This window comes from Rhinichthys klamathensis, unplaced genomic scaffold (genome assembly GCF_029890125.1).
Source record: "Rhinichthys klamathensis goyatoka isolate OS25496 unplaced genomic scaffold, OSU_Roscu_1.1 h1tg000547l_1, whole genome shotgun sequence".
Taxonomy (NCBI): domain Eukaryota; kingdom Metazoa; phylum Chordata; class Actinopteri; order Cypriniformes; family Leuciscidae; genus Rhinichthys; species Rhinichthys klamathensis.
This window is the reverse complement of record NW_026607018.1, coordinates 580,708-594,395: the sequence shown is the minus strand read 5'-3', so window position 1 is coordinate 594,395 and position 13,688 is coordinate 580,708. Positions and strand designations below refer to the sequence as shown.

Genomic DNA, 13,688 nt, shown 5'->3' with positions numbered 1-13,688 from the left:
GATATATCAGCTCCTGGTTTATGCTGTGTTGATTAAGTGGAGGAGCAAAAGCAGATAGGGCTGGAACTTACAATTATTTTTTCAATCGATTAATCTATCTTTTTTTTCTGGTTAATCTATTAATTAATCTAGCTAATCTGAACGTTTACCTAAAGGTACTATTTATGAAAAAATATACATTTTATGTAGTGTAGGTGTTTACTATGGCTGTGTTCACAGTCACTTCTTGGGATTTTTCAGCAGCAATTGCTTGCAAGTGTGAATCCTGAAATGTTTTGTTCCTTCAGGAGATTAATTGTAGCTGCTTGAATATGTTCATTCAGCTGTATGATCAAACACTGAAGTCACAACCACATTCTAACGAACCATAGCGGTAACTGTAGCAACTGTAACAAAAATGGCGGTGTTCATAAAACTGCAAACGATTGACGGTGCGTTATTAAATAAATGAGTCCAAATGAGGCATGAGTTCATCCATTAGATATTTTAAATAACCAACAACTGCGTTAAATGTTTTGCAACCGGTTCCAGAGAGTATGTTTGAGCCGTGTGTCTCACAGTCTCGGACCCACTGCAGTTCGTATACAAAACTGAATGCTCAACGCAGCCGTATTAAGCACAAAATATGGGACTGACAACCGCATTCTAGTGCTGTGTTAAACTTCACTGAAATTATCCAAATACTTAAGCTGCCGCCTCATCGTTTTGAGGTAGGAGAGCCCTGGGATGTTTTCTTTTCAGATGCTTCTGCATAGAAGTTGTGCTGCAGTGGTTTTACAGACTGTCCAATGCACCATTTTATTTGGTCTCTGTTTAAAAAAAACACATACTTTAGCCACCATCATTGGGGATGACCATAAACAGTGCAACGAATCGACGCATTCCATGCAAATCGACTAATTTACGTAATCAACGTAATCGATTACAGCGCCGCGTCATTCCAGCTATAAGTGCTTGAAAAGGTGCTTGAAAATGAGAAATGATAGTAAGAGAGTGAGAAAGACCTACTTGCTCAACTCAGATCGAGTCCTAGATGCATTAAGAGTTAGCAGAGGTGGAAAGAGTAATAAAATATTCTACTCAAGTAAAAGTACTACTACTTCAATGAAATTTTACTTAAGTACAAGTAAAAGTACTGGCCTAAAAATCTACTCAAGTAAAAGTAAAAAGTAGCTCATTTAAAATTTACTCAGAGTAAAAGTTACTGAGTTACTTTTTTAACAGCGGGTGGGGGAATCCCCCATGTAGGGTTGTATTAATGGTATGAGATTTTCACAGTATGATAACGTCTCAGAAAATATCACGGTTTACAGTATTAATCAATTATTAAAGGTGCTATATGTATTTTTTACCGCCTCTATCGGTGATGTTTCAGATTGCAACCAATTTTTACAAGAGCGCTCGTGCTCTTGCGCGTGCTCGAACACAAGAGCGATCACTCATGGTACCGACCACACTGATACTTTCAACACACCGGAGAAAGCGTCACACAACATGCTGGAAACTCATGTAAACTCCCACTGCAACTTTATAATAATAGGCTACTTTTATCAGCTTGACGTTGAACTAATGCTCCATGCTCGTACCATGATAACGTTACATTTGTGGTGTTATCTAGCATATAAGGCATTTCACTAACCATTCGTGTATCTTTCACAATCAGCAATGTCAACATAGATGAATGTATAATATGATAAAGAAAACGGTTAGTGAACTAGACTGAACAATTTCAGTGTAACAGTAAGATCGTAGGAAGTAACATTACTGTACTGAACGTGTCTGGAAATGTGTATTATAAACAATATGATAGTAGTGGGATGAGTGACGTTAGACAGTAGATCTAGTACATAAAATAAAAGTTACATCCTAAAGCACCTACTTTTTGTTATCCTGGAACAGGATATTGGATACCTGGAACAGGTCTTTTGTATTCATTTCATGTCTCATGTATGTTGTAGTTTACCTTGCTATTTCATTATAGTTTAACATTATTTCAGCATATCTGAAAACTTGTAATTTATCACAATAAAAATAGCGGAGGTATCTCCATAATTCAAACGCTCTGCCGATGTTGATCCGTGTTTTCGTCAAGTCGATCCGATTCACGTTTGGCCTGACGAGTTTCAGCAGATACATTTTTGTTTTGTTTTGTTTTGATATTTTTGTGGAGTTTGTGTTGGAGTGTGTGTTGTGCTGGAGGCAGGTCGTTTGTTGGTGTTATCAGACTCCATGTGGTCAGCTGCAGTGCCGTCGCATAGACTGTATATAAAAAGGATAGAGGCTCGGGAGCGCGCATGCACGTCACATCCGATGGATTTCGCAGTAAATCCGACCCGGAGACTTCACATAGAAATAGGAATACCGGCCTTCAGAGGTAATAGCTAAACCCGTCAAGTGGATCATTGTAATGTGTGATTACAACCCCTTCACACACAGGCAATAAAAAAAGGATTCATTTTAGAAGAAAAGTTACATATAGCACCTTTAAATAAATAAACGGTATTATTAAATTATTATTATCATTAGTTAAAATGACAGTTAAATTAATGAAAACAGGGTTTTTTTGGTTGAACAAATGCTTTTACTATAACAAACTTGAAACCATTTGTTTGTTTTGTTTATTAAAATTTCAATAAAACATGTCTAATCAATTAAATTCAATAATTGATAATGAATTAGATTGACAACTTATTTTTAACATTAATAATTTATTAAAATGTTTAAGAATAATATAGTCCTATGAAATGTATTTTATTCAGAAAATTAATGTTTCTTTTTATGATTTAATCCAAATATATTATCAAAAACGGTGGTAATCAAATGTAAATTTAAACTTTGTGTCCTTTTATTTTTTGGGGAAGCGCTGCAAAAACAGATTTACTAAATTAAACCATGGACAAAAATGTTATATTCCTTTAAATAATGTTTAAATAAAATGTATTATTGTTGTTATTATTATTTTGAGAAGTTCGTTCTATTGTATGCCCAGAATTTCTCCCTAGTAAAACCGAACTTTTATTTTGACAGGGTGTAGTGAAGACCCGTTTCAAAGTGTATTTGACAATGGTTTTCCACAAAAAAACTACTCAATTACGTAACGCGAGTAAATGTAATTCGTTACTTTCCACCTCTGAGAGTTAGTTATAAAGCCGATGCTTTCGTGTTCTCGCTTGATTCACATATAAGCAATTAGGTTGTAATACAAAGCGGGAATCAGTGACAGTGAGTATAAATTAAAGATCCATAAATTAACTTTATATGAAGTAAAGGTGCATGCAGACACTATATCTCACACATCAAACACTCACAAACTGTTGAGCCACTTTTCTGGTATTTAATCCACCTGAATCAGAGTAACAGCTCTTTCAGATCAGTTTTCCCTGCTTTCAGATTCTGGGTATATCTTTAACACACCCACAGCCTGCGGTTTTCAATTTGTACTGCCAGTGTTCCTGCACCGGTGTGACAGAAGTGACGAGAGCAGAACTGAGACTGAGATCTCGGATAAATAATTTTTTCTCATTTTCAAGCAGATTCATAATGTAAGATCATTTACGCACTGCTCCTCAAATGTCACTGCGTTTTTGCTAATACCAGTTCTCAGTGTATCTATTTTTAATATAGAATGAGCTTTAGAACATTAGCATATTTTATGAAATTATGGTTTTGTTGAAAAGTTTTAAGGCAAAGGTGTAGATTTATAAAAAAAAATATATATAAAAAGAAAAGTTGTGAGACAAGTGATTAATCTATGCCTATTTTTTTCAAGCCATCACAGTTTTGAGTGATTAAAATAGAAGCATTGAATGTTATGTTTTCATGCGTATAATGAAAGTATAGATCTTGAGAATCGCTTCAACGATTTAACGTTGTCCTTTACATTGTCTAAAACACTGAAAACAATGCAGAGAAACATCAATTTAATTGTATTTTTTCTCATTATTATTAATTTGTACAAAAGTAGACAAATATAGACAGACTAAACAACAGGCAGGCAGATGGACAGATAGATACACAGAAATATAACAATAGATAGAACGACAGATGGATATACGGACAGACAGACAGATAAATATTCATTAGCTAACTGTCATTAGAGTATTAGTAGACTGTCTGCTTAATATCTGCTAACTCTTTATCGTGATGCTCCTCCAACAGACATTCTACTGACCATAAGTAACTTTGCAACTACATGTCAACTTATTCTAACCATACCCCAACCAGTCTACTAATACTCTACTAACACTCTAATGAGAGCTATAGGTGCAACGTTACTTATAGTCATCAACAGAATGTGTTAAAGGGACCATCAAAATGAAGTGAAACCAAACAAATGAACAACAGCATGTCCCTACCAACCTATGCCCTTGCCAAGAAGCCTGTTATGAATGCGTCTAGTATTTCACATCCAGAGTGACTGGAGGGTGTCATGTTCAGTGCTAAGAGCTCTGCACCACGATCAATCATGTTATACGTCTTGATTGGGGCTTTCCTCTGACCTCTGCGATATGGTTTGAAGGATGTTACCTGCTCCAGGGTGCTTGGCGGTCTGACTCATCTCAGCCCACTGTCTGAACCTGCCTGAAGCCGAATTCAGTAGCAGTTATAGCCCTAGCATATATGCTGAGCTATTTAAAGCGCAGTTTAGCTGAATCTATTCTGAAATACTGTAGATGTGGACCACAAGGGAGCTCTGCTTTGACTGGGGGGATCAAAATGCCCCATAGTGGTTGTGAGATGCTTTTCATCAAGACCTTTTGAATCCGTGATGGCATTCTGTTAGCACAGCAAACCACCCAACCCCAAAGCAAAGAAAGAGCTATGGGCTACAGAGACTTGCTTGGGATAATGGGGATTTTAAGAAGATAAGATGGAAACAAAAGGAGATTTGGCCTGCATGCTGGTTACAGTTCACTCAAAAATTATTCTGTCATCATTTGTTTGTCCACGCAATAACAAGCTTCAAAAAGCACCATACAAGTAGTCCATCTCATTTGTGATGGCTATATTCCAAGTATTATAAAGCACAATGACAGCCTTGTGAGGAATAAACCATAATTTAAGTTGTTTTTCACTGATAATCTTCCCTTCCAGCAAGTTGTTATACACTGATCATTAGGGCTGTCACTTTACGTTCGAAAATCGATTGCACAATCGATCGGACCAACCAACACAAGTATCGAAAACGAAAATAGGGAATCGATTTTAACGGCCTTCTCTCGGAGCGCGTCCAGCTCGTCACGACACGTCCGCAGAGAAACGCGCGTCACACAGCAACTGCAGGCTCTGACAAACACACATACAAACTATACTATACTTCTGCATAATGTGTCTCTTTTTACAACAAAAAATGTGAATTCTGCCGGTATTCAGACAGTCTCATGCATACAGATACAATCGGCCTACAATCGCCTACGTAGGCGACATTTGTTTGACATTTCTAATCGTAAACACAGCCATGTTGAAGCCTGCAGTAATGTTTTTCATTGATGTTATGGCAGTCCACTCTGCTTATTGTTTTTCGAGAATCTTACACTCCTGTTTGTCATTGTGCACGAAACGTCATGCCAATAAATCATCAGAAATATTGCTGACTTGTGCGCGTCCTAAGCGCACTCTTTACGTTCGTCCTAATGCCTGTTAGTTGTCCGTGGATTTGCCTATATTTGGCGCTGAAAATGGAAACGTCTTTAGACATGGAAAATCGATTTTACAATCGATTCAATGAACATTTATGTCTCAAAAATCGATCAGGATTTTTTCACAAAAGTGACAGCCCTACTGATCATTGAGTCTGTGAGCTGAATTAGATAATCACATCAGACCATAAACAAATCACTCAATTCTCAAAGGACTGATTCATTCACAAATCAAACATTGTTATTTTTTCTCATGAAGCTATAGGGTGGATGTCATGTTAAATTTTTGTTTGATCCTCAAACAAATATATCATATGGCTTCAGAAGACTTGAAATAAACAGCAGTGCAGTTGTATATCAATTATGCCTTTATGGTGTTTTGTCTCAAAAAGAGCAACAAATACAAAGTTCTGTCATGAAACTCTAGATGGCACAGGCTTATAGGTCCTTAACCAGCTTGCAATCACATACTTCTCTATACGCTGATTTCACGCAGCTGCCATTTTGAAATGGCTCCGGTGGGAAGAAAACCGGAAGTGTCGCCTTGAATCATAGGAGAGTCGCGAATGCGATGGCGTATTGTTGTGTTTAATGTAGAAATTAGTTATTCTAAAAATCTACATACATTTCTTTCATATTTTAGACTATATACAGTGAAATTCATTTATAAATAAAATATTTTTTTTATATATAATTCAGAACGTAAAAAAAGAAGCAGGAACGAACTATATAGTATACATATCCTGGATATTAACATCCAATAGTGTAAATCGCGGCAGCAGCTTCAGGTTGGTAGTCCAAGGCACTGTTGTCTATCTGTACTTTCGGGGCTCTTCCCACCGGAGCCTCGCTTTCGATTTCAAAATGGCGGGTGCGTGAAATCAGCGTATAGGGCACAGCTAATTGGTTCCTGCTGTATCAGTAGCCAATTAGCTTGCATGTTCAATAGCGGTGGGAATCTTTAGGCACCTCACAATCCCATCCGATTCCGATTCTGGGAGTCACGATACGATTCTAAAACGATTCTTGATCAACTTTTTTTTCTTATTAATTAATTAGTTTATCGTCTTCAAAATCCAACATATATATTTTTTATTTAATTACATATGTAATTATAAGTATTTATTTTAAATAATTACAAAAAAAAAATATTAAAACAATTGTGTGTTAAGAATTTTACACTAATATAGCTTCAAAGAGAAACATATTACAAGCAAACAAAGAGTGCTTTCAGTATTTAAGAGTATCTGAACGTTTTCCATTCAAGAGCTGTGAGTGATATTTCTTTTTCTCATCTTTACTGTTGTTTGATTATTACTGGTGACATCATCGACAGCGGGAGATCTAATAAGATGCATTCACACTAGTGCACAGATCTCTTTTAAAATATAAGATGTGTTTTGTCCTGTCCGTTTAACCGCTTAAGACATAACTGGCTGTTTACATTAATTTTGCGTCATAAAACCATTTTGAGACGCAAGCACATTCAAGCACTTACACAGTCGCACCAAGGCGCATGCAAGAGCACTCTTTACAAAGCGTGTGCGAGTGTTTGAAATTGAAAGCAGCCTTCTGTTAGTGAGTTTCGTATTTTTAATATAAACAGTAAGCCCACTGCATTCCAAAAGACATAAATGATGCCTTCGTAGAGCTTTTGTAAGGAAAATACCAGCGAGCAAGAACGCACACTGAGTATCAAGCAAAGCGTGCGTTTCTTACATATCCTGTACGATGAAGCCCGCGAATGTCGTTTCACTTCAACCTTTATGAAAGATTATTTTACGGAAAGTTCGTGTGGTGTGTGTGTGTGGGTGTGGGTGTGTGAGAGAGAGAAATTGGAAGCGAGCAGAAAACGGGTGTTTCTAATACACACGCAGCGTAATTGTGCATCTGCAGTTAAAAACGAAGCTCATAATCGATTCTGAAATTCTCAAAATCGATTCAGAATCGATGGAGAGAGAACGGCGATGCATCGATTCTTTCTCCCACCCCTAGTGTTCAACTGTCAAATATTTGGTTAGCATTTGCTGTAACAGTGCAGCGCGCTTTCAGAAACCCTTCACCTTCCCCAGCTCCACCTGTATAGATCTGCTACGGGTAATTCATTTTTTTTTTTTTTTTTGCATTGTACAGGAGGAAAAACAAGTTTGGGATTGTCACATTGTCACAGGTTTGGGAAAAAAAATGTAAGGGTGAGTATATTTCAATTTTGGGTGAACTATCCCTTTAAAAAGCAAGCTAAATAAACCAAAGAATTCTTTGTTAAAATTCATAAAAATTTTAGAGCCTGCAGCACTGCAGAGGAGACTGTTACAGTTAAAGTGTTAATTGGTGTCAATAGTAAGTACAAAGAATTTTTATGAGGGAGCTTTATGCTTGACCTTCTCCAACAAACCCTTTTTGTGTTTATTGTGTTGTTTTCAGGAAACAATATACTCCACATAAGACCCTACAATGAACAACAAACTTACAGTTAAAGCTGCAGAACTAAAGACCTTATTAATGTAAACTGCAAATGCTATAGCATTGCTTGTAAGCATATTCTGGGAACACTGAAACCCATAAATACATTTTACAGTCAGACACTGTAGGACTAAAAAAACAGGGAAGAACAATCATCAGCTAATGTGTTTTGAGCCTGGTATTATCTAAAGGGCAGGTAAGGATTCAGGCACAAAACCAGGGTTGAGGCTAGGAAGTGTTGTAACAAAAGGTATGTTGCATCACCCTCAGTTTACCCAATCAGAAATGAGCTAGAAGGGTGAAATCATGTTCATATATGTATACCTCCTTCCTGACGTGACAATATTAATGAATACAAATATTAATATTTCCAATGTTTATTTGCTGGTTTGAATTAAAATGTTTCCTATCTGTTTATCATTTACACTACTGTTCCAAAGTTTGGGGTTTTATTTGTTTTGAAAATAAGTCTCTCATGCTCATCAAGGCTGCATTTATTTGATCAAGAATACAGTTGTACCGTTAGGGTAAACGGTAAAGAGCAATCCTCATTCTTGGGCCTGATTACATTTTGAGAGAGGTCAGGTTAAAAGTTTTTTGTTAAAGAGGTCCGACATAGAGACAATTCTGGGTTGACAGCCAAACTTTTATTCCCATAGAGCTGAACATCACTGGCTCAATGAAGAAATCAGAAGGTTTACCTAGTCCATGTTTTATATACCTTGACAGTTTCATGGTTTTCAAAACACTACAATGCTGAAAGTGGTTAACAACTGACAGTCTGCCTTGTAGTCTGCTAGAGTCCACCTGCTCTCATCAAATTTTAACTTCAGAGCTGATGTCTTTGCACTATGAAGGATTTTTTTTGAAGCTTTGCTCATGTACATACATTTTTTTGCTTTGAAAAGTCCTCTGAAATTGCTATGCACCAAACTATCATGATGAATTGTGAATTCCAGCTGATATGTCACAGAACAACTGTCTCCCTTCATGTCAGTGTGACCCCTGCCCTCCTATCATTAACCTCCAACTGGAGGCTCCCAACTGGAAATGGGTGCCACAAAGGTTCACCGTTACTCACCGTACTCGCTGTCATAGAAAACAATGAACTTGTGCCAGCGCAGTTCAGAGACAAGCGTGATCATGACATCATTTAGACGCACAGGAGGGCGTGCGGCCAGCGTGTAGCGCTCTCCGTCGGGGCTGGGATTGAGCTGGCACTCAGCGCGGGGTGTGCCGTCTCCGTTCCTCTGAATGAACAGGTGAGGAATGTGCATGGCGTCCGTCAGAGATTGTAGCGCGTTGGCTGCAGCACATCCCGTCGATGACACCAATGCCAGTATCCCCTGATTCATGAGCTCACAGGCTAGAGAATAAAAGAGAGAGAGACAAAAAAAAACAGGGATACAGTGAGGTTAGAGAATTAGAGGGTTTAGGAGTCATAGGCACTACTTTACAACAGTTAAGCACGTTGACCATCATGGAACTTATGGTCCATTTTCATCAACCAGTGGCAATTAATGCAGCAAATGTCAGGGTGATCCCATAGAGAACAGGTGGGATAATGTGCCCAGATTTCACAGGGCAAATGTAATTCTCTTTAGTGTATTGCCATATGCTGCTAATTTATTGCCTCTGTTGAACATCAGTGCAACAATTTCTCAAGGAAATCTAGTTAAAGTGGACATAAATAATTTATGACATATGACATTTTATAGATGTTACCATCTGAGAGCCGCAGGCTAGAAAGCATACTCTTATACATTTAGTTACCCATGTTTTTTTTACAATGATAAAAAGTGGATTTCAGGGTGGATTTCAAACCTGTTCCAGGGTGTATATCTGACAATGTGCCTACTTAAAAAGAGCATTGTGGCATAGAAAAATGGTAGTAATATTCCCAACTTTGTAAACTAGAGCATTGTTTCCCATATTGTACAGCACAAAATCATTACATTTATGCACAAATGCATCTTGGGAAAGAGGTATAATATGTGTCACAGAACATTTGACTTCATTCTTCATTTATAAGGTTATTTCATATTCCTTTCTCATATTTAAACAAATCAAAAGTAGTTAGAGTACTGTGTTGTATTTATTTGCATTGTAATAAATATTTTACCATAGATCTCAAAAAGAGGAGGGGGGTTATGGGGGTGCTGTAAATATTTTGTCTAGTGACAGCACAAAAAACTGCAGGAGCTGGAAACTCAATTATTAATAAAACCAAAAAAAGCATTCAAATTGCACTGAGCTGACTGTATGGAGAGCAACTAATGGAGGTGGAATTATTCTCAAAAGTGAGAAATAAAACCCGTTAGTTTCTATAACTTTCACACAATAACTGTTTGTCCACTGTTTGTCCCCAGAGAGGCTGTGTGGTAGTTTCTTTAAAGCAAAGCCTGGATTCAGATTGGCTGATCGCAAAGGTTTTAAAGAACAGTTCTTAAAGACGTTGGTAGATCAATGGATTACAAATCCCAATGATAATTAGAGGAAACACAATGACTTTTTTTTTTTCAACAAAGAAACTAATGACTTTTTTTCTAAGAAGCTGAGCAAATCATTTTGCACAAAGCTACCAGAGAAAACACTCAGTAAACATCTGAACAAACACAATTTACATTGTTATTCCAATGAATGGATCCACCTTAACTGAATACAAAATACCCTAAATCACTTACAGTTCTATAACAGGCTTTACATATAGGCTGCTGAATACAATCCAAAATCCCCTTTCAACATTACATTTCTCCCAAACATTCCTTAAGTAAAAAAATAAGCCTTTAGAAATAATGAATTTGTATGAACAACTGAAAAACTCCAACAAACAGACGCTCCATGTGGTTTAAAATAGTACAGAAAAGATACTTGTTATGCAAGTTATGAAAATCTTTATTTATGGTCAAAAAGTAAACACCAGAGAGGAAACCTGTAAGCCATCCACAAATCTTAGACAGTACAAAGTTAATATTAAATGCCCTTTGTTTAGTTTAGGACCCGAACATGACACACACTGTTCTTTAACACAACATTTATCTAAGCTGACATGGAAAAGCACAAAGAATAATGCTATGAAAAGTAATATGACTCAGATCTTACAGATAAATTTGTCTGTTCATGAGTTATGAGATTCTTATCTCTCCATAACTATGCAAATAGTGCAATTTTTTGTTATCTTTAAAATGTACGTGTGTATAATAGAGCTATGGATAAATATAGGTGTGACAAGCCTGATAGATAAAACCATTTGCTGATTCACATCATAGAACACCATTTCCTTGGAAAAATCCAGTGAAAAGATGGAAAGACTGATAGGGTTAGAAAGAATAAGAAAAAAGGCTTGTCAAGAGAAAAAGAAAACTTCTGCCTCCTATGTAATGCCGTCAAGATAGAGCTGATAGACAATGCAGAAACAGTCGCAACTCCATCCATCAACCAGACAACATCCCCAAACTTCAGAGCAAGAGAAAAACGTCCACAACCTGCAGGGCACAGCAAAACATGCCACGGGAAACCTATAAGTCATGTGAGAATGGTCATTAAACCATCTGATGTGGAAATTCCCACTGGCAGGCGCTGTTCGCTGGTCCATGAATTCTACATCTATACATTCTTACACATCATGGCGATGACAACCGCAAAACAAAGGGATATTTCACCTAAAAACGTCTGTCATCACTTACTCACCCTCATGTCGTTCCAAACCTCTATAAACTTTTTTTTAACATAAAAGAAGAGATTGAAAGAATGAAGAATGTTTTTAATCCATACAATAAAAAGTCAGTGGGGTCCAAATATCTCATTTTGTATTCCACAGAAGAGAAGTCATAAGGTTTGAAACAACATAAGGGATATCAACATTCAACATCTCAGGCGATCAGAGAAGCGAGATGGAACAATACAAGCACACATCACTACAGTGTGAGTAGAATTGGATTAGAATTCAGTGTAATAATAACGCTGCCTCTCTCTCTAAATCCACGCATATCTTCTTATGCAGATTATGGCATATTATGGACTTATACTCAATTATAGAATCACGGTTTACGTACAGGGTGAACGGCACCCTTTGTAATCCCTGATTTTACAATTTGAATCTGTGCGTCTCTGCATCGTTGATATAATGCATTTAAAAATGTATTTGTCATGCAGATTAGAGGCCTTTATCACCAAACAGGATTAAAAAAATTATCTGAAGGAATATATGCACTGTAAAAAAATTGCTGTAGTTTTGCAGCTGGTTGCCAGTAACTTACTGTAGATTTAAATTGATGTATATTTACTGGCAACAGTTTGTTCAAAGTTAAATGAACATTAAACATTAACAAGTCTTTGTCTTTACAGAATAAAATTATAAAATAACAATCTAATGCAAAGCATTCTGGGAACCAGAAATCTTCATCAACCGTTTTCTGTTTTTTTCCTTCAGATTTTGGTTCCCAGAATGCTTTGCATGAGGCTGTTATTTTAGTTTTATTCTGTAAAGATAAAGACTTGTTAATGTTTAATGTTCATTTAACTTTGAACAAACTGTTGCCAGTAATTAACATCAATTTAAAACTACAGTAAGTTACTGGCAAACAGCTGCCAGTAATACTGTAATTTCTACAGATTTTTTTTACAGTGTGGGAGCTCAAATCAGAACGCAGGAATAATTTACAATCATGCATTAACACATGGCCAAAAGAAATTGATTAATCCATACGCTCACAGCACACCTGCAGAGTCTCCGTGTCATTGATTTGAAAAGCCCTCGTGTCGTAACATTTACGATACGGCAATAGAGACGGTTGGTGATTCTCTTACCAGAAATTACATAAGTCGTGCTGCCAGGATGATTTCACACTAGCTGACAGATGTTTTCATTGGTCTTTGTGAGCATAGAAATAGACGCTGAAGGTGTTGTGGACGGGCTTCAGCCTAGCAGGGTGCTGTTTGTGGTTTGATAAGGAAGTCGTGGCCTTTACGCATAGCCCATCAGTCTATGATTGGAGCTTCAAGACTGAGAAAGATAGCACAGTGTGTTTGTGTATTCAGTTTGTGTAGGAGTGTGTGTATGTGTGTATATTATGTGTGTAAGGTGGCATGTCCACTGGATAAGCTTAAAAGATTACCAGACCACAAACATCAACCCTTACAAAATCCCATAATCCTGTTGGAATTGGCATCATCAAAGTCATTCAGTGCCCTGTACTATCAGAAGGAAAACGATCCTCCATCTGTACATAATGCAAAAGCCTATAATTAGCATTTTCGTCCTAAAAACACACATTAAATCATAAATGTGCAGATTTGGAAAAATCAAACTTCATCAATATCAAACTTGACTTGAGCACTGTGATAGAACACTGTGAAAGACGCTGCACAAAAAAACGTGGGACTTCTTGTAACTTCAGTAGAGCATTTTTAGATTGCCTTGTCATATGCGAGACTGCAAAAGTCGCGAGAGGCGAGCGCGACGGTCAAACATGTAGCGCATGCTTACATAGAAGAACAAAGGTAAGTAAAAAATAAGCAAATATAGAGTAACTTACATTTTTAGACACAATATTGACAGTTATTTTGTCTGTTTTGTTCCAAACA

At 37.0% G+C, this 13,688-nt stretch overlaps 1 protein-coding gene across 2 annotated transcripts in view; it reads right to left on the bottom strand.

Annotated features, from left to right (window-relative positions):
- grid1a (glutamate receptor, ionotropic, delta 1a) overlaps positions 1–13,688 on the bottom strand; it is a 367,672-nt gene that overhangs the window by 118,301 nt on the left and 235,683 nt on the right. For both annotated transcript variants that reach the window (XM_056238894.1, XM_056238895.1), the window contains exon 3: positions 9,184–9,468. In XM_056238894.1, coding sequence (XP_056094869.1) covers positions 9,184–9,468 — 285 coding nt within the window. The remainder of the gene's footprint in view (positions 1–9,183; positions 9,469–13,688) is intronic.